Genomic DNA, 25,907 nt, shown 5'->3' on the forward strand with positions numbered 1-25,907 from the left:
GCGATACGTTGTACGCGATCCGAATAATTTATTGCGGTCGGAATATGTGCAATGCGGGAGAGCTGGCATGTGCTCGCCATTTACTCGACAACCATTTGCATATTCCTTTGTATATTATAGAATATGTACGGACCACGTATCCGCTGCGTTGTTCAAGTAGGCGCGTCAAGATTAAATAATAAATGCAGTAATAACAATTTACGACTTGGTGAATTCTAAACGGATACGGGACGGCACGTTTTCCCATTGTCAAAAGCGTTTAACGCCCCATTGAAACGTTGGCAACCGTGTCGCGATAATAACGCGCGAATAGTTTTGAAAATTCTCACGGTGTTTTTAATTAAGCCTTTCCACGGCGGCCGCGTGTATAATCCTGTCCGAACGATAAGAGCAACAATCCCGCGACTATCGTGCACGCACGGGAACCCTTATCAACCCCTGCGAGAGGGTCAAAGCCTAACACAAACTTAGGGGTGGCCTTTTCCGGGCTGCGAGCGGACGAAGGGTTGCTTTGCGCCGCTACGGCTAAAATTAGACAGTTACTGTTTTATTTGGTAACCGTGCGTTTTCTCGAAACAACGAAATACCGTGTCGGCGAAACGCAGACTGAAATTGTTAGGGGGTGGGAATCCGGCAGAGACAAATATTAGTGGAACCGAAGCAAGCTGCGCAAACTATGGGGGTTGAAATCTACGAGAGAAGATCATTATTCAACTGCCTATTAATGTCAGAATGGAAATTAATTTTAAACATTCTAGGAATTATTCTAGGGGGTGCACTAAAAGCACACTGATTTGATTAGAAATATATGGGGGTTATTTACTTACCGATATTTTACACACTCAATTTTAAATATTCTTACGGACCGATACGCACGTTTTAGAATTTAATAAAAATTTAATTACAGGGGTGCGGTGGACCGAACTGAAATATAATGGGGTTGAAATCTACCGAGAGAAAAGTATTTAACTGTGGATGGTCACTATACTTTGTACAGTTAGTCGTAAACTTCGGGATTCGAATAGGTTTGCGAACGAGACAGTTTTATTTTAAGCGCGTCGCGCCCCTAGGGAGGGAAACATTCTTATTCAACTGTGGGATGTGTAAAGCAGTCCATAAAACTGTCTATTTGCGTGAAGACGCGTTGGAATCGATTCCCGATAGCACGCCGCCGATTTTCAGTAATCCTTTCGTATATTTAGTTTCCCTCGAACGGTTGAAAAGTAAAAATAGAAGGAATTCCTCTTTATCGTCGCACGAGCCACCGATCGGGGCACCTGGATAACAAATGGAGCGTCGTAACGCGGTTGTTGTACCCTAGGACGACGCGTCTGTCTCTCCCCTCGTCTTGATATTATCGAGGCTCGCCCCTCTCCCTTCCCCTTTTCCACCCTTCAGGGCGAACTGTACACAACCGTCTTCCTGTCGTTCACCTTTCGCGTCGTTATCCTCTTACCGGATAAGAATATCCACCCCCCCAGCTTCTAATTAATCGGCTCAGACTAATGTTTACCTGTTCCTCGCCCCTACAAGCTTCTTCAAAATTCATGGGCCCGCAGCTGCGCCAACAGATCCTCGACCGCGCACGATCTACCACCAACGCTATCAAAATGTTTCGAGCAAAAGCGAATGACGCAAATCCGCAAAAAAATTGTTACCGTTCGATCCGCGTTGCAAGAGCAATCCAGAAACCAACGTGTACAACAATATTTTAAAAATAGCGCCACTGAACGGACTTCGATAAAATATTGCGTGCATGTGACTCGGTATTGAAACCATCGTACAAAAAAGTTTCAATGAAAAATTGAACAACATAGAAGGTGCAAAAAAATGATCAAAGATGTAGAACCGATCAAAAGCGCAATAAAACGGCGAATAGAACAATTTTTTAAAAAATTACCACCGGGAGTACGCCGGTAAAAATTTGTTCACGTATAACTCACTATTAAAACTGTCGGATAAAAAAGTTTCGACCGTAAGGGTACCAAAAATAAAAAATTCTGCAAAGTTTAACATTCCCGTTTGAAAACGTCCGCGGACGAAACCTAGAATATTAAAATAACGTTACTGGCTTGCGGTTCTTACGAGAAATAAAAATTGTCCGAATTTAAAAATTCTCTAAATCGTTTTTCACGTTCTTGCGACGAATGCGTCTAGTCATGAAACGGGGTAGAAATTCGGACTGTCGACGAAAGGGTTGGCAGAGGATTTCATATAATAATTTTCCGCGTGTATTTCCACGGGCGGACATTCTGGTCGAACGACAAAAGGCGCCGGGGGAGGAATTATAGAAACTGGAATGGCTCGGCCGTTGTCGTCTATGGCGGGCCGCTCTTTCCCCATCGTTTCCCCCATCATTTTTCTCCCCGCGTCGCGCAGCGCAGTTCCCTCTTCGATAAATATTTTACGGTCGCGTGTTCGCGTCATTTCCCATCGCGAAGATCACGTCGGGATGTCGCGGGAAAATGGCCGCGCCGTTTGCACGCGACCATCGATTTCTTCATTTTTTTCCCCCACCCCCCTTTTCCCCGGTTGTGTGCGTCGACGTCCCCGTCGACGATCAACTTCCCCGTTTCATTGCTCAATCCTCGTCCAGACAGTTCGCATCGAGCGAAAAATAAAACAAGGGAAAATCGAAAAAACAGGAGAGAAAGAGAGCGCGCGAGAGAGAGAGAGAGAAAAGAGTTGCAGCGGTGGCTTTCACGGTCTCGTGTTTCCGTTTCGAATTACTCGGACCCTTTGATGGGACATTTTCTGGAGGCGCGTGCCATTTCGACACTCCCGCCGACGTCTCTCTGCCTCTGATTATGCCAACGCGCTATCCACATGCCGGTTTCGCTGCGTAAACTACTTTGCTTCGGTAAAAATTCTATTTTTACCATTTTGTGCGTTGCGAAGATTTCTGTACGTGAGTTTGTAAATGGAAAAACTAAATGACGCTCTCTTCGATTAATTTTAACAAATTTACTATTACAACCGACGTGCTAATCGAAGTCCACATCGTGCTAGTTCACATTAACAGTTTCAACGCCCAAAGGAAATAAATGAAATAAAAATTGCAAAAAATTAAATGTACGATACCGAGTAATCCTGCAACTTTCCTGCATGTTACTGATCCTAATCAAGTTTAATGCAATGAATATATCAACGTAAAAATTTATTTTAAAACCTGCACAAACAATTCCGTCACCCACATATGGGTGACGCGGCGACGAACGTGTTAACAGTAGGAATAATTAAATCGCCAATGTCGCGTTCACCAAAATTTTTCTTTCATCCTTGCGGTAGGTGTGTCATCCTTATTTTCCGGGAACCGTGCATCTTTTGCAGTCATGCTTTTTTTCCTCCCCGGGAACATTTTTATCCATCGCCGGTCGCGAAGGACTTTCACAGACGCAGAAACGGAAGGAAAGAAGTTATCCGGTGGTAGCCGAGGCTCGCCGACGTAAATTTTCCGCTTCCTTTCGGGCGAGGGCTCGCCCTAAAACTGTTTATCGCAGCCCTCTGCCTAAGGAAGCACGGTTTATTTTTAACCGGATACATTCACGATGCGTTACACGTCCCGCGTCCGCTTTTGTCGTGGAACACTTGTCGATGGAGAACGCGACAAGACACGAACGAACGCCGTGTCGTACCGACGCGACTGAAATCTGAGGAAGTTCATTTCTCGCGAACGCGTTCCGCTCTTTATTTTGCGGACAGAATTCTTTCCTAGGTGACACACCGAAGGTGGAGTCTTTTAACAATTCTAATGAATTTTTAAGCGGGACTGCAACATACATGGAATCAATAGAATATGGTATCAGTGGAATGTTGAATAAATAGGATATGATGTCAGTAGAATATAGAATCAATAAGATTAACAGAATGTAGAAAGTAGAATCAGCAGAATTAATAGAGCATAGAAAATAAAAAATAAAATTAATGGAATTAATAGAATTAATGGTATATAGAAAATGGAATTAGTAGAGTATAGAAAATATAAAATATAGAAAAAGGAATTAATAGAATATAGAAAATAAAATTAGTAGAATAAATAGAACATACAAAGTAGGATTAATAGAATATAGAAAATGAAATTAATACAATAAATAGAATATAGAAAATATAGAAAATAGAATTGATAGAATATAGAAAATAAAATTAGTAGAATATATAGAACATACAAAGTAGGATTAATAGAATATAGAAAATAAAATTAACAGAATACAGAAAGTAGAATTAACAGAACATAGAAACTAGAATCAATAGAATCAATATAATTAATAGTATTAATAGCATATAGAAAATAGAATTAGTAGAGTATAGAAAATAGAAAATATAGAAAATAGAATTAGTAGAGTATAGAAAATAGAAAATATAGAAAATAGAATTAATAGAATGTAGAAAATAGAATCAATAGAATTAATAAAATATAGAAAGCGGAATCAACAGAATACATAAAATGGAATTAATAAAACATAGAATATCGAATTAATGGAACATAGGGAATATGAAATTAAGAGAAACCAGAGAAGAGAACGTTACAGTAAGGATCGGTATAATGAACAGAATACACACTGCACAGTTTAAAATGGGTCAAAAATTCTCACCGACAGAAAGATGGACTCGAACGGCTCGGGTGCTCCATATCTGGAGTAATAAAAAGTTCCTGCGACTCGCGGAACCAGGTGACTATCCTTGGACGATGCACGATTAAATGTAATTGCATAAGACAGGTATAAAACAAAAGAAACGATTTACGAGTCGTACCGAGGACTCAAAGCGAAGAAGGTAGAACCGACCTCGGTAGAAACGGAACGCTCCGCGATGTTATGCAAAGGACAAAGAGAAAGAGACAAAGAGAGAGAGAGAGGGGAGGGGGGATAGAGATCGTGGAAACGAGTCGCTGCTGGAAGACCCTGAAGAGCAAACGGCAGGTGCTTCGCCGGGCACGATTATTTGCCCGGCAATCTTCAGAGATCTTCGACCTCCGGCCGCCCCATCCAATCTGATCGTGCACGATTTTCGGGGAAACAGAGCGGAAGCCATCGCGGTCCCCCGAAATTCCGATGGCTCCTTGCGAGCATGATTATCGATGCCGAATTTTCTGCGTTCCCTCCATATTTTATGTCAATTTTTTAGCATTCCCTATCTTTTAGTACACGCTGCTTCTTTCACACTCTTCAATTTTGTGTAGTAAATTTTGCGAGCATAGTGATTGGGCTGCAAAAATTAGTGAAACGCAAAATTACAGAAGGCAGAAGAACATTTCTGCATATTTTCGACTCACCGAAACGAAAAATTCTAGAAAATTTCTGCTCCCGTCGACTCGGAAAATTTTTATTTCGCCTAAGATCCACAGTCTCGTAACGGCAAGAAATGTTTCGGCTGAATTTTTTGGCATTTGTTCGATGCTTTTCCGTCCGTTCGCGGGATCAGAAGTTCGTTGAGATGATAAAAGTAGACGGGATTTTTAATAATCGCGCGTGCAAAAGCCGAGGAACAATTTCGCAAGTTCCAACAAGTTCTGCAGACAGTGGAATTGCGTTACGGGACCGCCACAAATTTCATTCGCACTGTAACAGCGGACGTAACATACGGCGACTCGCTTTTCAGGGCATCGCGGAACTTTCTCTGAACGTGATCGTAAATAAAAAATACCTTCTGGGGCTGGCAACAATTAGCGTGTTTGCTGCAACACGAACGAGTCGGTGCACTGCGGATACGTGTGCATTTGTGTCCGAAAGAAATTGCCGGAAGTTGATAAGAAACGATGCTGAAGAAACTTCGAGCTGCACCGAATAAGCGCAAAACATTATTTCCATCCTTCGGGCTGGAGTAAAACATTATTTGCATGAAACTCGAACAAAACGTTACTTGCAAGCATTTAAATTTTAACCTTAAAGACTCAATGTTCAATTTAATCTTTAAAGTAAATGTACGTAAATGTAATGTATGTAAATGTGCTCCCTAGGAATATAAAATTATTTTTCATGTAATAAATTATTGAAACATTGAATTGTGAAAGCAGAATCCTAAGACGAAGGATTAAACACTAAGCAACGTTTCTACAATCTCACTTTTACTATAAACAATCGTTTAGTCACCCAAATAAATATTTCTTTCGTTTTTCACAAGATAATTCAATAAAATAAAAATTCTCCTCATAATCTACAGCTTAATAATTGCAAGAATATTAGTAACTTTTGCAAATTTAATCATACCACTTTCATCTTCTTTTAGAAACGCTCCTATTGTCTCGACTGCTGCCATAAAAAATCATTTCATTCACCAAAACACACTCGTTAAGATAGCACGAGAAAACAGGCATTCTCACGGAGATCGCCAGCATAATAATCGCAAGAATTTCATTAAACTTTGACTTCTGAACACGCTGCGTCTACTCCGGCAATGGCGGAAAGCGGAACCAAAATGGCGTCGTCGCTCCCAGTCGCCCGACTGCCGGTGGTTTAATAATCGCGAATCGAAAGTCGTTGGAAACAAATCATTCCCGGCCTAAGTGGGAAGTAAACAGAAAACTGGGCGAGCAATTAAGTTTGACAATTCCTGGAAATCGGGTTAACAATTCCACGCGGAACCGGCGAGAGATCGATGAATATTCTCGGGAAAGAAAGCCGAGGATTAATTATGCCGGATATCCTTTTGGTCGGTAATTAAGCGGGATTCGTGCCGAACAAACGAGGACTCTGTTCTTCCGATCTTTTCAATATTTTTTTTTTTCCTCCGTCCCCTTCGAAATTTCAAAAAGTTTCTGGAATCGGACCCTGGAAAGGCTGCGCGAATTTTATGGTACGAATCAGCGGACTGCTCTTCGGTAACTTTGTTACTAGCGCGGAATTAAAAATGGCGGACGGGAATTGCTGTCTGGAGCATTCTTCGATCCTGTTTTACGGGAACGCGTAACTTCTTTTATGGGGAAAGTTTGCACCTTTTTATTGAATGAAGGGAATGATAACGCGTTTTAAGTACGCAGAGCAACTTTTCGTCCGAATGATTCAGAAACGAATCAGAATTTCGGAATTTCGAGAATGAAGGAAGTTTCGCGTCTCTCCTGAGAAATCGGACTCGCGGGACTGGGAACTTGGAAAATTTGAACGTGGACCACCATTACCTCGTTTCCACCTTCGAGAGGTTTCCTACGGGGTCAATGGGAGAAGAACTCGGTCGAGCTTATCGCACGGTTATTATTTTCCCGTGTTCGACGGAACCGCACTTTCCACTCGGCGAACGGAGTATATTTTCGTTTGGTTTCCTCTAAATTATTTTCCGCGGCGTCCGTGCGACGACGTTCGACTCCGGAGTCCGTGTCTCACGGTTATGTTTTGACCCGGGGAACCCACCGCCTCCGACCTTAATCCGGGATCAGACACTTCCGGAAAAACACGGCCTCTTTAATTGCGACGCACCGGGGAAACTTGGATTCGCCTAACCGAGAGCGCCGAGAGAGAAGAAAGAGAGAGAGAGAGAGAAAGAAAATCGAGAGGTGGACCGTGCGCGTTTCGGTGCTCCTCGAAAACCCCTTATTATTTTTAAGCCCCGCTTCCTGCGAGTCAACAATTCCCGTGTTTCCCTTCTCCCTTTTGTTCGCCCGGGAAAATGTGCGCCGGACTGTTAAAATGGAATTACTGGAAATTAAAGCGTTCTACGGAAAAAAAAAGAAACACACCTGCGGTTCCCGATCACGGGAATTAGCTCCTTCAATGCTTCGGGAAGAACATTTGAACAAACAGAACATGCTGTTGCACCACTCTCACCGAAGTTATTTAAAAAGAGAATCGAACTTCTATTAGGTCGTCCCATAAGTTCGTGCCGTTTACTCTTGTACCATTTAAATTCCAAAAATGAAATATCTAATCACCCTTTCATTCCACAACCTCTTCTGACCTTTTCGGCAAAGACATCGTGCCGTCACCATAAAATTTCTACAGTTTTTCATTTAAATACTTTTCGATGGTGAATAATGTAAACCTATCCACGGCAGGAACTTATGGGACGACCTGATATATCTCAACCATTTTGATTTTCCGTAAAGACCCGCAGTCCGGTGATCAAACTCGCCGTACTCTTATCAACCGAAACAAAATTCTTAGTTGTTACAAGTTGCTAAAATCAACGTGATCCCGAAGTTTGGAAACTTTTGCGCTCAGAAGTTAGAAGGTCCGAGGGCCCCCGAATAATCTTGTTAATCGGCGATGAAGTTTGCGCATGGTTTCCGGTCGCAGGGCCGGTTAGTATGGAAAGCCCGCCAGCAGGAAACGCTCTCGAGCGTTCGATGAAGGTGGTCGGGTGTCACTAGTGACTACGCTTCTTCCCTCTTGGTAGCCACCCTTGAAAGGTGCTCGGCTTATCTGGATCGCGAGTGGGCGGGGGGATGGCAGGTGAAGGACTTGGTTTAAACGGCCGGGAATCAGGGGTGGGTGGATTCGGTCGCATCGGTGATAAAATAGGCAAGAAATACTTACTGTAGGCGGGCTCTCTGAATTGGACGACGACGCGAGAAACGTTCAATTCCGCGTGGCGGGGCTTGGTTTTGATTTACGACGTGAGATTACCCGAGGTTGGCTCGCTCTTCAAATATTACTCGGAACGGTCTGCTTCCAGTAATAACCTGAGCCTCTGTTATCTCGTTCGAGGAACGCTGAGTTGCGCTCGTGAAGTATGTTTCTCTCGCCACCTAGAATCCTTATTTAGATCCTCCGCAGTAGGTCCGAACGATCGGGAAGAGTCAACCGAGAAAAATTGGAAATTTCAATCGTGTCCAATTAATTTTTGTTGAACGCGACATCCTTTTGTAGGAGCACGGAATTCTCGTGGAGAGACAGTTGGGAATTTTTATTAAACGCAACAATCCCACCGGCGTAATTCCGCTCGTGAAACACAGAATTTTGTTTCGCAGAGGGGACCGAGCGCATTCGACTCGCTCAAAAATGCAACAGATAAACTTCCCGTCCGCGAAGGATTATAAATTTTCTACGTAAAATCGTGATCGTTAGCGGTTGCGGCAAACAATTTAGCCCCGCAACTTTGAATTGCCTGGCTGTGGTAAGCCTCATTAAAAAGTTAGCCAGGATTAGCCGAAATCGACGACTCCCGATCTGGGAGCTGGAAGGCAGGATGTCGGGAGTTTTGAAGTTATAAGAAGATAGGAGCTACTGAGAAGTTGGGATCTATGAGGTTAACAGACAGGAAGAGGAGCACAGTCGAGAAGTGAACAATTAGGGACTTGGGGACCTAGAGATCCAGGAAACTTAGGGATCTGGAGACCTAGGAACCTAGTAAACTAGGGAGTTAGAGATCTAGGGCGCTAGAAGCCTAGGGGGTCAGAGACTTAGGGGGCTGCAGACCTAGGAAGCTAGAGAGCTGGAGAGCTAGAAACCTAGTAAACTAGGGAGTTAGAGATCTAGAGGGGGCTAGAAACCTAGGGGGCCAGAGAGTTAGGAGGCTAAATGCCTAGAGGGGGTAGAGAGACTTAGGGGGCTAAAAGCCTAGAGGGGGTAGAGACTTAGGGAGCTGCATATCTAGGAAGCTAGAGAGCTAGAGAGCTAGAAATCTAGTAAACTAGGGAGTTAGAGATCTAGAGGGGGCTAGAAACCTAGAGGGCCAGAGAGTTAGGAGGCTAAATGCCTAGAGAGGGTAGAGAGACTTAGGGGGCTAAAAGCCTAGAGGGGGTAGAGACTTAGGGAGCTGCATATCTAGGAAGCTAGAGAGCTAGAGAGCTAGAAATCTAGTAAACTAGGGAGTTAGAGATCTAGAGGGGGCTAGAAACCTAGAGGGCCAGAGAGTTAGGAGGCTAAATGCCTAGAGGGGGTAGAGAGACTTAGGGGGTTAAAAGCCTAGAGGGGGTAGAGACTTAGGGAGCTAAAAGCCTAGAGGGGGTAGAGACTTAGGGAGCTGCATATCTAGGAAGCTAAAGAGCTAGAGAGCTAGAAACCTAGTAAACTAGGGAGTTAGACATCTAGAGGGGGCTAGAAACCTAGGGGGCCAGAGAGTTAGGAGGCTAAATGCCTAGAGGGGGTAGAGAGACTTAGGGGGCTAAAAGCCTAGAGGGGGTAGAGACTTAGGGAGCTGCATATCTAGGAAGCTAGAGAGCTAGAGAGCTAGAAATCTAGTAAACTAGGGAGTTAGAGATCTAGAGGGGGCTAGAAACCTAGAGGGCCAGAGAGTTAGGAGGCTAAATGCCTAGAGGGGGTAGAGAGACTTAGGGGGCTAAAAGCCTAGAGGGGGTAGAGACTTAGGGAGCTGCAGATCTAGGAAGCTAGAGAGCTAGAGAGCTAGAGAGCTAGAAACCTAGGGGTCTAAGAAGCTAGTGGCCTAGGGAGCTAGAGATCCTAGGGACCTAGGAAACTGGGGGCCTACCTCCAACTAAAGAAACTATACTCGAGACTCGAAACTATACTATACTATACCCGATCTCCCGCTCCCTCACAAGCCTGTTCACCAAACAACTAACAGCCCCCTACCCCTAAGGCAAAGCGCAACAATAGGGGGAGTCTAAAGGTCCCCACCACCCCCATGGAATTTCACCCTATTTCCTAGCAGTCTTCAGGTAGAAGACTGCTCCCCAAGTGTGTCTCTCAGTTCGTCGGCATCCCCTGGGATCGTTGACGCGCGAGGAAGCCGTTCCGGTGCAAGAGCCTCCTGACACTTTCCGTTTCTTCTTTTTCCAGCAACTGAAAGATGAGCTGGGCGAGGTGGTGGCCGAGATGGAGGCGATGGAGGGCGGAGGTCTCGCCGCCGACGAGACCAAGCCGTCGAACAAGGCGAAGCAGACGTCGATCGGCCGCAAGAAGTTCAACATGGACCCGAAGAAGGGCATCGAGTACCTGATCGAGCACAACCTGCTGGCGCCGACGCCCGAGGACGTCGCGCAGTTCCTCTACAAAGGCGAGGGCCTGAACAAGACGGCGATAGGCGACTACTTAGGGGAGAGGCACGACTTCAACGAGAGGGTGCTCAGGGCGTTCGTCGAGCTGCACGATTTCACGGACCTGATCCTGGTGCAGGCGCTGCGACAGTTCCTTTGGTCGTTCAGGCTGCCGGGCGAGGCGCAGAAGATCGACAGGATGATGGAGTGCTTCGCACAGAGGTACTGCCAGCTGAACCCGAACATCTTCACCAACACCGACACCTGTTACGTGCTCAGCTTCGCTATCATCATGCTGAACACCTCCCTGCACAATCCCAGCGTCAAGGACAAACCCAGCGTTGAACAGTTCATCTCCATGAACAGGGGCATCAACAATGGCGGGGACCTGCCGCGGGAGCTCCTCGTGGTGAGTAGCTCTTGCTCTAGAGGACAGGACCTCGATCCTTAGGGTGGGACCTTCTTTAGGATAGGACCTCGATCTTCAGAGTAGGACCTTGATCTTTCGGGCAGGGCCTTAATCTTCAGGCTAGGGTGGCCAGATGTCCTGATGTTTCGGGATTCGTTGAACTAATTGCCAGTTCGGCATCTTCAAGATGTATTTTGGGGACTATAGCGTGTCCCCTTCTTCAAATGTTCGACATTTTGTGGTCTTCGTACGAGTAACATATGGTTAATTGTTGAAGCAATGTATTGAGCAATCGACATTCAAGATGGCGAACGAAAGAATGACGCCTTCTTTCAGTCGCTACATCCTGTGTCCCGATCTAATCTGGCCACCTTGAACTACGATGACTGTAAACAAAAAGCTATTTTCTGCGTAGAGGTGTCGCGTAGGTGTCGCACAGGCGTTAATTGGGTTTCGAAACGAGGTGGATTGGGGTAGGTAACGGACACAGTGCCAGCGGTATCAAATCTTAAATCTCAATCGCAGAAAGCTGATTACGTTCGTCGGAGCCGAACAAAGTCGCGGCGACCGGTGAAACAGTTTCGCCGCCGCGGAGCAACGGTAACGATTAGGGCGGTCTGCCGGAAACACCTACGTTCGAACGGATTCGTAACAGTAAATCGACGGCGATACTCGCTGGCGACACGGTCCCCGATGTAATTGGACGCGATACCGGCCGCCGATACACGCTGGAGTTTCAATTTGTCGCTTTTCTAAAGCGCGACCGCGGAAAACTGTGCGCCACCGTTATTATGGCACCGGTGTTTGAACATCAGGTGCCGACCGCCCACCGCAAGATGAAAATGATACGTTCGCGCGATTGATTGCAGCTCGTTGCATTAATGAGCGGACGCTGCGCTGCTCGGAACCTTGTCGACGAATTCTGTGGATCCGATGCGTTCGCTGGCCGCTGGCCAATATTCACTATACTGCCGATGGTAGACAGCTATCCTGAATGTGTATCAGAGTTGATGCTCGATGAATGCGGATTGATAGCGCATTTTTGATGATTGATGCAGGATAATTCAAGGCCCATAGTCTCGGGACGGATCAACCAATGGTTGGAGATCGATGACTGACCTGGATGAAATTGATTGCAGGACCTGGATGTTTGGAGGTGAATGTTTGAAGATGAATATTTTAAGATGAGAGCTTGAAGATGAGTGCTTGAAGATGAATGTTTGAAGATATAAATGTTGGAGGATGAATGTTTGTATGTAGATGATTGTTTGGAGATGAATGTTTGAACATGCATGTTTGGAGATAAATGTTGGAGGATGAATGTTTGCAGATGATTGTTTGGTGATCAATCATTGGATATTGATCATCGGAGGCCGATAGTTTCGAGACGGATGTACCAGTTGAAACTGGTGACAGGATCTGGATCTTTGGAGGTGAATGTTTGAACATGAATGTTTGAAGATGAATGTATAAAGATAAATGTGTGAAGATATAAATACTGGAGGATAAATGTTTGACGATATAAATGTTGGAGAATGAATGTTTGACGATATAAATGTTGGAGGATGAATGTTTGGCGATTGATCATTGAAGGTTGGCGATTCAAGATGAATGTGTTTGAAGATTGTTTGTCGCGTAATGATGATTGTAGATTGCTCATTGAACGATTGGAGATTGATCATTGAAATTTGACGCGCGAAGATTGATGATCGAGGACGGATTAAAAATCGACGATTGCAGGAAGACGAACGAAAATTGGTAATTGACGACCGATGGCGGTCTGGGAATTGAATGATTGATGACGCGGCGGTAAATTGAAATTCTGCGGCACGAGGAAAGAACGCGGAAAGCAAACAGCACTGAATCAATACGTGTCTAGAAATTCCATCGCGTGTCAGCGTAGATCTCGCTCGCGTATCGGTCGAGTCGGGCTCTAATAAACAGAATAAATAACAGAATGGCCGTGCGGCAACAACGGACGCGCGTCATCGGGCTTGCACACGCGAAAGGTCGCCAAAGTGGCGTGTTAGCATCCGCGAGCCTCGTGGCTGACCAGGATATAAAGCAATTGTCGCGCTTTAGAAGTCGCGCTCGCGGCTATTAGACGAACGCGCCGGTGCTAACGGGGAAGTCCGTTGCATTGATGCCCTAATCATAGATTTATGCAAAGCGGTGCCAGCGCGTTGAATATCACCTAAGCGACGCGCTGCGCGAAAAATACTCTGGACCCCTCTTCGAACAATTCAGTCGGGAAAAGTGGTCGGCCATCTTCTCGTGTTTTTGATAAGACGAATGCTAAAGTATCCAGGAGAAATTAAATAAAATATTTTAAACGATTTGGTTTATTTACTCGGTTATTACTGGACTGTGGATTTTATGCATTTGCGACAGAAATGAGTAGGGGCAATTTAAATATATTTAACGATTGAAATAATTTAAGAACATGGCCTCTTCGGCTCCTGTCTCTTGCAATAGAAGCAGAGAATTTTTATTTTGCAGACAAATCAGTCTATTTACAACTAGTGGGACCTGCTATTTTTGAGAATTATAGAACTCGGTAAAAAATAAGCACTGTTTTACGAATAGCGAGCCCTTATTTCATGAACAGTGTTGAACCCTTCAATTCTCGAATTTAACATTTGATATTAAAAATGATTACTGCAACGTTGACGAGGAGACACGATGTCCGAACAGTCCTGCAACTCAATACATATCGAAGACCCAAGTAAAATAGCTCTTCGACACCCTTGCAACCCCATTAGGTGAACGCAAACGATAGGAGACACAAGCTAGCTTCGCGCTATAGTCGCAGCGAATACGGCGAACTACCACCAAAGAGAAGTTAGTACTTTCCCACCCCGAAATTGCTCGCGCAAAGTTAGATCGACGTTACCGAGGGTAACCGGCTGTCGCAGATAGTGCGAAACGTTTAGCGTATTTTTGTTGGAACATGGTTCTTCGAAAACGGAATGTCTCCTTTCAGAGCCTCTACGAGAGCATAAAGACAGAGCCGTTCAAGATCCCGGAGGACGACGGGAACGACTTGATGCACACGTTCTTCAACCCGGACAAGGAGGGCTGGCTCTGGAAGCAAGGTAACGGTTCGCAGGGAACTCGGCTGCGCGCGTCCTCCGTGCGACGTACGCAATCTCGACAGCTTTCGTCCTGGTGTGGATCGGAGACACGGGGAGATCTCTTTTGTGCGGCTGCGGAGAGAATGTCGGCGGGGCGCGGCTGATTCGTGTATAGAATGTCGCGGGCCGCCATCTTGCCTCAGAGAATTCCCGTGGTCCGGATGAATGGAGACACGTTAACCCTTTACAGCCGACGAACTAGACCTTCGGTGAAATTGTCTCCTTTTTGCGCGCCTCAACGATGCTTTCTGGTGGGCGAGCGGAACGGTACAAGTCAGAGTTCACGTCAGTGCAAAAGCATTTTAGTTGCGAATGCGGGCGTGAAATTTTTGGATTGATATTGACTCTGAAAAACAAAAAACATTGGAGGCACAATGGTTCTCCATTGGCAGGTGTTAGATTTTAGACGCGAGATTAGGGATCTGGGGGCCTAGTAACCTAGGGAGCGAAGAATCTAGGGAACTAGAGAGTTGGAGATCTAGGGAACTAGAAACCCAGAGGGAATCTAGGGAACTAGTGGTCTAGGAATCTAGTGACTCGGGCGCTCAGAATCTGCGGAATTTAGTGATCTAGGGAGCTGGTAAACTAGGAAAAACTAGAAACCTAGGGAGCTAAGAATCTAGGAAATTAGAGACCTAGGAATCTAGTGACTTAGGGCGCCCAGAATCTGGGGAATCTAGTGATCTAGGGAGCTAGCAAACTAGGAAAATCTAGAAACCTAGGGAGCTAAGAATCTAGGAAATTAGAAACCTAGGAATCTAGTGACTTAGGGCGCCCAGAATCTGGGGAATCTAGTGATCTAGGGAGCTGGTAAACTAGGAAAACTAGAAACCTAGGGAGCTAAGAATCTAGAAAACTTAGATGCCTAGGAATCTAGCGACTTGGGGCGCTCAGAATCTGGGAATTTAGTGACCTAGGGAGCTAAAAATTTAGGGAGTCTAGTGACCTAGGAAGCTAATAATCTAGGAAGCTAGAGACCTAGTAATATAGTGACCTAGGGAGCTAGTAAACTAGGAAAAACTAGAAACCTAGGGAGCTAAGAATCTAGGAAATTAGAGACCTAGGAATCTAGTGACTTAGGGCGCCCAGAATCTGGGGAATCTAGTGATCTAGGGAGCTAGTAAACTAGGAAAATCTAGAAACCTAGGGAGCTAAGAATCTAGGAAACTAGAGGCCTAGGGATCTAGTGACTTGGGGGCTGAGAATCTAGGGAATCTAGCGATCTAGGGAGCTACAAATTTAGGGAATCTAGTGACCTATGCATTCACTAAACTAGAGACCTAGGTAACCGGTAATACATATTAGACCAAAATTTACTGTATACTTTTTTGCCAGCGCACCAGAGATCTACTAGATCATGCGAAGAGCACATGTCCACTTTCAATATAATGCTGACGAAAAGAAACCAGCTGCGAGAACTAGCAGCGAGATGCGATTTGGGTTTAATCCTGCTTTCGTGAAAAGGTTACGGTTACTCGAGCACGAACGCTTATTGCGCTGAGGGGGTTGGCTCTAATTGCACCGTTGTTTATCATCCTCGTTTCCTTGGCGTGTCACCGTCTGCTTGCCCACTTGTTTTATTCAATAAGAGCGATAAACAGTTTTATTGGGCGGCCGCGAGCACGCACGGAGGAGCACCGTAATTCACTTTCCATTTGTTTCATTTCCTGATCGAGCCAGCCACCCCCTCGTTCTCTCGGGCGCTCCCTCTTCCTCCCCTAACTCGCTCTTCGCACGATCCGTCATGTTTCGAGGAGGCAGCGTGTACGGCCGCCCACGGAGCGTCACGGCGATACGCATCGCTTCCGTGACATGCGGGTGGCAGCAGGATGCGCAAGATACATGCACCGCGATCCTGTCGTCTCTCGATCGATCCGTGTAAATCAATTCACGGACGAGGATACGTCGTTCGGGTATTCGACAGTTAGAGAGCGCGTCGTTGCTGCAAAGGGTTCACGTCGCGGCGGAATTTTACATGGTTGACACTCTCGCGTTATCGTTGACGCACAGTCGGTCGAACTGCGACGGGGACAATGTTCCTGTTAATCGACTTGGACATGTTAAATCAGAGACGAGTTCAAACAGAAGCTCCGGATAGCCAGCGCTAGATAAGCTTTTCTCAATGTCAACAATAGAGAACAGTCATTGTCCCCGTCCGATCTAGCTCTCATAAAAGGTCCGCTAGGCTGGCCTCGCTAACGAGTCCCGGTAGCACGCCGTGGAACGAAACGGTCCATAAAATATTTAAAATTCCGTCGCGAAGGTGCGAGCGAGAACGTCCCGGAACAGCGTCTCCCAAACTCTCGGCCTTGTGGAGCGAGCGCCACGGATGGCTCGAATATTTTCAGCATTATTCGGACGCATTCCAAGGATACTGTCAGCGGTTCTAGATAGGGGGTCCAGGTATTTCGGCTCGGGCCGGCCTTGGTGAATCATCGGCCCTGGGAGAGAGAGAGAGAGAGAGAGAGAGAGAGAGAGAGAGAGAGAGAGAGAGAGAGAGAGAGAGAGAGAGCGAGACTTGGAAAGCCTAGAGGCTGGGGACCTGGGGAGCCAGAAATCTAGAAGTCTACAGATTTGGCACGCTTGGGTAACTTGAAGTTTCGGAGATAGAAATCTAGGGGGCCTGTGGGGCTAGAGATCTAGGGTCCTAGGCGGCTACAAACCTAGGGGGACATAGAAATCTAGGGAGATATAGAGACCTGGGGCGCTAGAAATCCTGGGGGATATAGAAATCTAGGGCCTGGAAACCCTGGGGGATATAGAGACCGAGGGCGCTACAAATCCTGGGGGATATAGAGATCTAGGAGCCTAGAAACCCTGGGGGATATAGAGATCTAGGCGCCTAGAAACCCTGGGGGATATAGAGATCTAGCAGCCTAGAAACCCTGGGGGATATAGAGATCTAGGAGCCTAGAAACCCTGGGGGATATAGAGACCTAGGGCGCTACAAATCCTGGGGGATATAGAAATCTAGGAGCCTAAAAACCCTGGGGGATATAGAGATCTAGGAGCCTAGAAACCCTGGGAAATGTAGAGATCTAGGAGCCTAGAAACCCTGGGGGATATAGAGATCTAGGGGATATAGAGACTTAGGGCGCTAGAAACCGCGGGGGATACAGAGATCTAGAAACCTGGGGACCTGGGGGATATAGAGACCTTGAAACCTATAGACCTGGGAAACTAGTGGCCTAGGGTGCCAAAGATCTGGGAAGTTACCTAGGAAACTAAGGGTCGCGAATGGAGACCGTTTGGGAGTCGCGGTTCCCGCGATAGTGTGAGACCCCCGACAAGACGACGATCGTTAGAAGTCTGTGTACCAACATATTCTTATATCGGATCGCTTTGTCCCTCTGCTGCCCATGACGGAGACAGCAGGTAAATAACGCATCTGCGATCGGTGCATCGATCCTCAGCTACATACGGCCGATCCATTGTTGCAGGCGGACGTTACAAGAGCTGGAAGAGACGATGGTTCATACTGAACGACAACTGTCTGTACTACTTCGAGTACACCACCGACAAGGAGCCACGGGGCATCATACCGTTGGAGAACATTCAGGTTAGAGAGGTGCAGGACCGGCACAAGCCGCATTGCTTCGAGCTGTACGCCGCCGGATCCGAGTTCATCAAGGCGTGCAAAACCGACAGCGAGGGCAAAGTCGTCGAAGGTACCCAACCACGGATACCTAGGAATTAATCATGCGCACACCCTGGCTCGCGCCGCGGCCAATGATTCGCTCGCTCGCGGCGTTCCGCTTCGAAAATTTCCCCTCTAGCCGTAATTAATCCTTAAGTGGGCCTTCGAAGTGCATTTGAAAAATGCATCGACTTCGTTACACCCCTTGTCCTGCGATCTCTTTCATAGTTGCGCTGATTAGAATCTCTAGAATGTTCGTATTCACTCGATTCTGTCTGACGTCCTCATAACAAGTTCACGACTCAATGTTCGAGAGTAAAGATTCATTTTCAACGTTTTGGGACCGGAAAATCGATTCGACTTTTCACTATTAGAGTCATAGCGAGGCAGTAACAATTAGTATAAGTTTTCAAGTGGTTACACATCGATGCACAAGGTGTAATTGTCGTCGCCATTACAAATTTAAATGGCGCTGCAGGGGTTTTAATAGACCACTCGAGGGTTAAACATCCCCCTCGTGCTCTTAAAAAATTCGAAATTTTCTCTTCAGAATTTCACATGAAATTTCCCGGTAAATTGCAGAGAAATTTGAATATAAATTTTAAAATTTGCCTTGGGACAAGAGGCAGGCGCAAAGAGCTCGGTGCATTCTTTATTCCTCGTTGCTCGAGTTGCCGATCAATTTTTCCCGGCGGTTCCCACGAGCAGCGAAACCTCGCTACAATTTGCGATTCAATTCGTGGAAGCTAAAAAGAGCCGGGGAACATTGTGGCCGAGCGAAAACGTTGGGAACAAAAGTATCTGTTTCTCACGTGGCGCGATCGGGTCGCGTGTGCGTGCCGCTCCGTCATTTAAAACGCGGTTCCCTTTTTTTCCCCCCTTGTTCTTTTTCTTTCTCGCGTCGCGCCGGTAATTACGGCAGAGAACCGCGCCGTTAACCGTTACTCTTCACGTTTATTGCAGGTAAGCACACTGTGTACAGAATGTCCGCGGCCACGGACGAGGAGAAAGAAGAATGGATCAAGTGCGTGCGGTAAGTCTGCGTTGCTTTGCGTTTCGTTGCGTCGCTGTTCGGTTCGCGAATAAATTAAGGGGGAAGCACGGCCAGCCCGTGGTACTTCTAGCCGCGTTTTCACGCTACCGTGAACCCTTTAATAAATAAATAATAAAGAAAGGGGGAGGAAGGCCGTGTGTGCGTGCGAGGATTCCTGCGAAACCGTCGCAATTATCTGCAGGCTTTGTCTCGGGGAATTTTAAGCGAACTCTGCTCGAGTCCGTTTCGGCCGGAATTCCTGTTCGTTAAAAAGGAAAAAAAAATGTGGAGAAGTTACGAAGTTATTGGTACAATTATCAGCCGTAGGAACCTGTAACTTCAATTCAGAGTTCGGCCTTTTGCCCAGAGAGGGTTCTGCCTGCAAAATTTTGCAGTTGATCTCCCTTAAATTCTGTATTTTAATATTGTTTGCATCGTATATATTGCACAATACTTTAAACACCGTGGTCTTAGAAAGAGAAGCAGTTTTGTAATTTATACTCTCTTATATACTTTGTAATGAATACTCTCTGCACTAGGCTAGGGATCTTACAGTTGGCAGCCCTAGTCGAGGTGCTTGGTTTAGGCACTAGATTTAATGTCCAGTGAGGGACTGCGACTAGGATTTTAATTGTAAATATTAGACTCCGGTTTTTCCGCATTCAAAAAAGAAAAGGGTAGACCAAATACAAAACAGTGGAATTGTTAAGGCATTTAAAAATACTATTCTAAATTATTCCCAGCTCATAATTAAGAAAAGGGAATGTTTAAGCAGCCCTCGAAGGCCATTGAATGACTGCACGTTTCCCAGCCGTTCTAACATGATTGTTTAATTTCAGGCAGAGCATATCGCACAACCCGTTCTACGACATGCTGGCGGCGCGGAAGAAGAAGGCGCAGAAAACGAACGTGCACTCGAAGAGCTAAGCGCCGCCTAGGACACGGCTTCGTGAGAAGCTTGGCGAGACACAAGACTGTCTGTTCACGAGCCTGCGTGATCGGCACAGGATCGTGGAAGTACAATCAAACGTGGACGCGGAGGTCCATCGACGAAGACGAAGAAGAAGACGAAGAAGAAAGCGCGCGCGCCGAGGATCTCGCGGATTTGGAAGGGCAGGTGTCACAAGGTCGCCTGCGAAGCATCATTCTCGGCGAGTCCGAGGATGATCTCGAGGAACCGGGCGATGCTGTTTGACTGAGAGTCGTATGCCGTTGCGTTTTCTAAATAGGAACGAGCTGCGCTTTAGGGGCCTAGTGTTATTAATTTGAAACGAATCCGGAGCCAGACTCGAACAGACGAAAGCAGGGCTTAAAAGCTGTTGTAAAATTGATTACAATCGTGGAGAACCTTCGTTCGAAGTAACTATGAAGAACTGCAAGTTCGAACTATTATCTGTTTGAATTATTGGTTCCATAAATGTTATTTAGTTGGTACTATGCCCGTTCCGAAACGGTTCTAGGATTACGCAGTTTCGAAATGGAGACTGAGACAAATAGTAGTTTGGGAATTTTGATTTTCAGTTGCAGTTGTTCGGGACGAAGGCTCTTCGTAATCGTTTTAATCAGAACCTTTGTGTAACAATCGTTTTTGAAACCGTCTCGAGGTCCTGACAAAAGGCTTAGGTTGTTGCACATGTTCGAGGACAGGTCCGCAGCTCCGGTCGTCGCGGATGCTTGTCGGGTAGAGGGCCAATAGGAGACGCCGGGGATGTTCATTGTCGTAGAAACTGTTCTCGCACCGTTGTTTTCCCCTTAGAGCCAGAGCTAAAAGTCCTTAGACAAGTGCGACGCGCATCGAATCGCAAATAGGGCTCTTATCAGTTTCCAAGTACTTGGATCGCTTATTATTACACTGTGGATTCTATGCTTTCGTGGAAGATATGTCAAACATATAGAAGCAAGTGCAGAATGGGCCACTTAAACATGTCCTTCAGCTATGATGACATGAAAAATATTTTCTACGCGATCCTTGCAAAACTATTTAAATAAGAAATGAACTTATTTAATCTTAATTTTGTAAGTCAGAGGCTACGTGCTATTATCGCTTCTAAACGTATTTTAACATCAACTAAAATACGTAAGGAAAATATGCGAGGGTATTTGTATGGAAAAACCCATCGAAAAATGATCTTGGCACAGGAATAATTTTAAATTGCGTGGAAAATATTTTCTGGCTATCTTTAAGTGAACCATTTTGCAAAAATTTGAGGACACCGGGTCCCTGCTTCTTTGAATTGCTTTTAGAATTTTCAATGTTGCATAAATCTCCGCAGTGTCGTTACACCAAATTTGAGTCCGAGTACTCGGGTATACGAGCTATTAGTACACGTTCGAATACTCGGATCTAAATCGAGCGAGTATGCCAACCGGAGTAAGAGCCCTCAACCAAACAGGATGGAAACAGGGGAAACCGTCCCCATTTTCGGGCAGCTTTATCAAATTGGTCGGAGACGTGAAATATGTATTTTGTACCGTTTCGCGAGCTTTTTGCGGAGAGAAAGGGGCAAGAAATTAGCGTGGAACAATGACTCGCGGCTAACTAAGCATGGCATTTCTTAGGACATCGATTTCTGTTTGTTACTGTTGACGAGTAATTTGTTAATTCGTATCCAAAAAATCGAAACCCGTCTACGGAATAAATATTGGGTCGGTGCAAAAGTTCGTACCCGATTTCGTATTAAAATACAACAAGAAATCGAGCACGAACTTTTACACTGACGTAATACTTTCAGGTATTAACACTTTATCTACCTGTTAATGAGTCTTTCAACGACCGTGCTACACCTAAACGAAGCTTAACAATTTTCTTCTCACAAAGATCTTAGAAGAAACAATTAGAAGTAACTTACGCTTTCGACAAGTTTATTAGAATAATTGTACTTCTCCGTTCTTGGAAAGACCAATAAACGCCGGTAGATAAATTGTTAATTACCAGACCGTTAAAAAATTATCAGTCTCAGATTTCTCGTTTCACGATTGAATTCATCGTTATTGAAGTCATCGAGTCGGAATGTCCTTTGAGAGATGACTGTTAGCCACCGTTTACAGGCGCGAGAGCGAATCGGTGAGACGCGTGTATTAATGTGATAGTCGTGTATTTATTTGAGGAGGAGGATGAAGCGTGTGTAGATAAGACTAGGTAATATGTTTCCTTGATATGCCAGAAATTCTCTTGGACCGTACATTATCGTACGGTCCGTAGGTACGGCATGATTAGCCAATTATGCGACTGTAGGCTAGAGACGACATCGTTTTCCTTTCGTTTGGATATACATATATTTATATATATAGATATAAATATATACATATATATATAAATATACATATTGCGGCGCGGGGCACGTAGCTTCGGGCATTATACATACATATTATACATACTGCAATATAATTAGTTTCGATAGGACAGGGCAACGTAAAGAGCAAGCAAAAAATAAAGGATAGTAACTTCAGATGAAATCCGATCACGAGCATGCGTCCCCTGGAACAGCATGAGCAAGATTTCACAGTACTTTTTCGTATGGTGTACAAGGTCGAGAGTATAGGGGCCTGTTGGTATTTCTCTGCACGACAGAAATGTTAGCGTTAATGCGAAACTAAATGCCACACGTAATTTATTTGTAAATGCATCGAGTAGAACTATTTAATAGTCGTATAGCTGCATACCGCCATGCCAGATTTCCTATTGTCGCTCAATATTTCTCTTGCTGCTAGGATACAATCTTCCTTTTTTTATAAATACTTATACAATCTTCATTAGCATTTCTCATCGACCCTAAATCTTGGCCCATGCTTTCGACCAACGATAATTGCTACTGGACAATATTCCAGTTTTTCCAGGCAAGGAGACTCGCATGAATATACGAGGAATCTCAAAATTATATCAACTATTAAAATGGAAAGAAAACAATCCCGACATTCTCGAAATAATATAACATTGATATTTATTATCGTGCGATATTATTTAATGTTTCGACCTGTTAAATATTGTTTTTTCTCTCTCCTGTTTTATGTGTTGACATGATTTCGATAGTCTCCGTGTATCCAAGTTACTCTCGTCCTCGTTCGTAGACGGAAAGCAGATAGGACGTAACTGCAGACTTTTGAGACAGTTTTTTTCAATTCAATTTGATAATGGTCTCTTTGGATAATAGCAACCTTTTTGTAATTCAAAGTATATTCATTATTACTAGTCAGAAATGGTATTCGTGAAAACTGTTTTCCAACAAGAACGTGTCTCAGATTAGTCGACCGGTGTACCAGAAGTTTTCAATATTCCTTTGTACCGTGTAGCGCATCATTATACTCGCAATAGTTTCCTCATTTCTAGGATAAGCTGAATTTACAGGTCCGTCTTCGGATTAAGAACTTTCTAAACGTAGATACCTTCCAGTTTCACAGTTACCTTGGATCTTAACAAGTTTCGATTCAGTCGTGTTTCGCACAGTGACTCTCAATGATTCTTGTTAGCATAATTACACCCCTAGCTGAAATGTCCACCCTAGAAGTTACTGGCATCGCGATCGTGTAAATAACTGTATTTGTAAATTACGAATTAATTTGTATTTATTTATTTCTCGCTTACGAATTTTTACTTTTATAATTCTAGGAGCTTGTCAATTAATTCCAGTTTGAACAACTTATACGATAAGACGAACGTGAATTAATTTGTCGGCGCACTGAGAGAAAGCATCTATATGAATTGACAGAACTGTACATGATCGCTAGTGTTGGTAACAACAGGAATCATTGAGAAGCATTCTATGTCGAGGAACAGAAGTGTTTTTCACTGCGAAGACATATACAACGGGATTAGAAAATAAAAACTGTATTGGTTTTTATTTTACTGTGTTTGAAACTTCTCGCCAGAACATAGTTCCTTTATTTTCTGTTCTTGGAACATTATTGAAATCGATGCAATTTTTATTTTGCAGAGAGATCTAGTTATGACTTTATCGTGTTCCAAGGAATTGTACAGATTCCAATGACTGCAGAATCGTATACGAATACTTCTGTTCCTCTGAATACGTCGACAAATGACAGAGAAGCCAAGAATGAGAGAAAGAAAAAGATGCGGGTGCCTTTGAGACCTTGTTCAAGCTAGTCGTAACAGCGGATCCGTCTTGTGTGCATAGTGGGGTAACGAAAAAAAAAGTATCAACGGTTTTAGGTTCATTTTGCTGTGTACGTACAAGGAAATGTCGGACATCGAAAACGCCTTATTACGATACATTACAATAACGAAACGCAGAAATAATTATATAGGGCAAAGGATTAAAAAGAAAAAAAAAAGATAAATATAGGGCATAAGATTTTTTAATGTCACGCTGTATTTATGGGTAGAGTGAGTCGAGAACGATCAAAACGGTGGATTTTTCTATAATGTCCGTGGAAAATAGTTTCTCGTGTTTTTTGACAGACAATTGTTTCGTGGCCATCGACCCGTCCTTGGATCAAACTTTGTACAGAATCGTTTCTCTCATTTTTCTACTGCCTGCAAAGATCAATTTAAACCGTTCAAGGTGTAATTCATGGTCATTGTTTGTCCGTTAATATTTAATATTTATCTGTGGACAGAGTCTTCTCGCTTCCACACACACACACATACACACTTGCTGCGCCAGGCAGCAGTACGAATTTAGGTATAAAAAAAATGAGAAAAAAAAAGATGAACTACTGGTCCATGAATCGTTAGGAGTTGTGTAAAGTTAGGTTTTAGACGATACGCTCCCGTTAATTCGTTAACGTCCCCTCGTGTCATGTTCCCTTGGAATATTGTTTGTCAGTTGATGTAATATAATTTATATTCTATTTAGAAGGACTGGATTTACCGTCTCAACTAACTCGTCGAGCTCTGATAGTCTTTGAGCGTGCGACAACGAAATGTTAGGATTAATGAATCAACAGCCGTGTACAAAAATTAATGGGGAATTTTGTGGACGAGGACCGATGAAGTTGTGTAATTTTAAAGTTTACTACTATGGATGACGATTTAAATGGAGGATGACTATGGAGCTCGGGTGTTAGTGAGACGACTAATTCAGTCCGAGAATTGTATAAAGAACTGTACTTTATAACAGAGAATTTGTACATTTCGTTGTATATTATTTTCACTCGATAACTGTTATGTATTCATAATGATCTGTATCTACGACCTTATATGTATTAATTTAAACACAATAAATATTTCCATTTCGTAAGAAACGTACGAGAAAACGAATGCCATCTAAATGAACTCTTCTTCTTTCACCCCGTCAATAAACATCGTTAGGTTTCATCGAGATATTATTTGAATTCATGCAGTTGCATTTTGAGTTTCGTTGACTTCTTTTATAAAACATTTACATAGTCAAATCACCTACAGATTAACACTGAAATAATGAAACTGTCTCGAGGATTGTTATTAATTCCAAAGCCTGGTCTACTCTTACACCTCGTCTGTACTTGTACAGAGAAGACCTTAAATTGGACGTTACCATTACATGTAAACATTTATATTGTATTTTAATACAATCCTTTTATGTAAGAATCGACAATGAATAAATAAAGACAATGTAATGAAAAGACGTATTTGGGTATATAATTGTTGATTGAATCCTCAATTTTTCTCGAACGCCCGACTTGTCGTTGAGTTATACTACTGAATTCCGAAATTTGTCGAATTTTCGTGCCACCTCTTACAATATCATATTCAATCTAGCTTGTCGTATCATTTATCGTTTGTCAGCGTAGATGGCGTAAGAAAACGGTTTGGTGCCGCATGCCACCAACTTGTATGCGGGACTCCGAATCTCCTGGTAAGTATTAGGCGAACACGACGAGCAAGGAGG

At 44.3% G+C, this 25,907-nt stretch overlaps 1 protein-coding gene across 5 annotated transcripts in view; it reads left to right on the forward strand.

The window, feature by feature from the left end:
• Step (cytohesin steppke) overlaps window positions 1–25,308 on the forward strand; it is an 82,425-nt gene extending 57,117 nt beyond the window's left edge. For 3 of the 5 annotated variants that reach the window (XM_076793177.1, XM_076793179.1, XM_076793173.1), the window contains 5 exons: window positions 10,671–11,276; window positions 14,260–14,370; window positions 17,847–18,078; window positions 19,011–19,080; window positions 19,920–25,308. In XM_076793177.1, the coding sequence (XP_076649292.1) occupies window positions 10,671–11,276; window positions 14,260–14,370; window positions 17,847–18,078; window positions 19,011–19,080; window positions 19,920–20,007 (1,107 nt within the window). In that variant the 3' untranslated portion in view covers window positions 20,008–25,308. Of the gene's footprint in view, window positions 1–10,670; window positions 11,277–14,259; window positions 14,372–17,846; window positions 18,079–19,010; window positions 19,081–19,919 lie in introns of all 5 variants that reach the window. The other 2 variants (XM_076793178.1, XM_076793176.1) reach the window with 1 other exon arrangement.
• Window positions 25,309–25,907: the final 599 nt, after the last annotated feature.

The sequence above is a fragment of the Halictus rubicundus genome, chromosome 9 (genome assembly GCF_050948215.1).
Source record: "Halictus rubicundus isolate RS-2024b chromosome 9, iyHalRubi1_principal, whole genome shotgun sequence".
NCBI classification, from domain to species: Eukaryota; Metazoa; Arthropoda; class Insecta; order Hymenoptera; family Halictidae; genus Halictus; species Halictus rubicundus.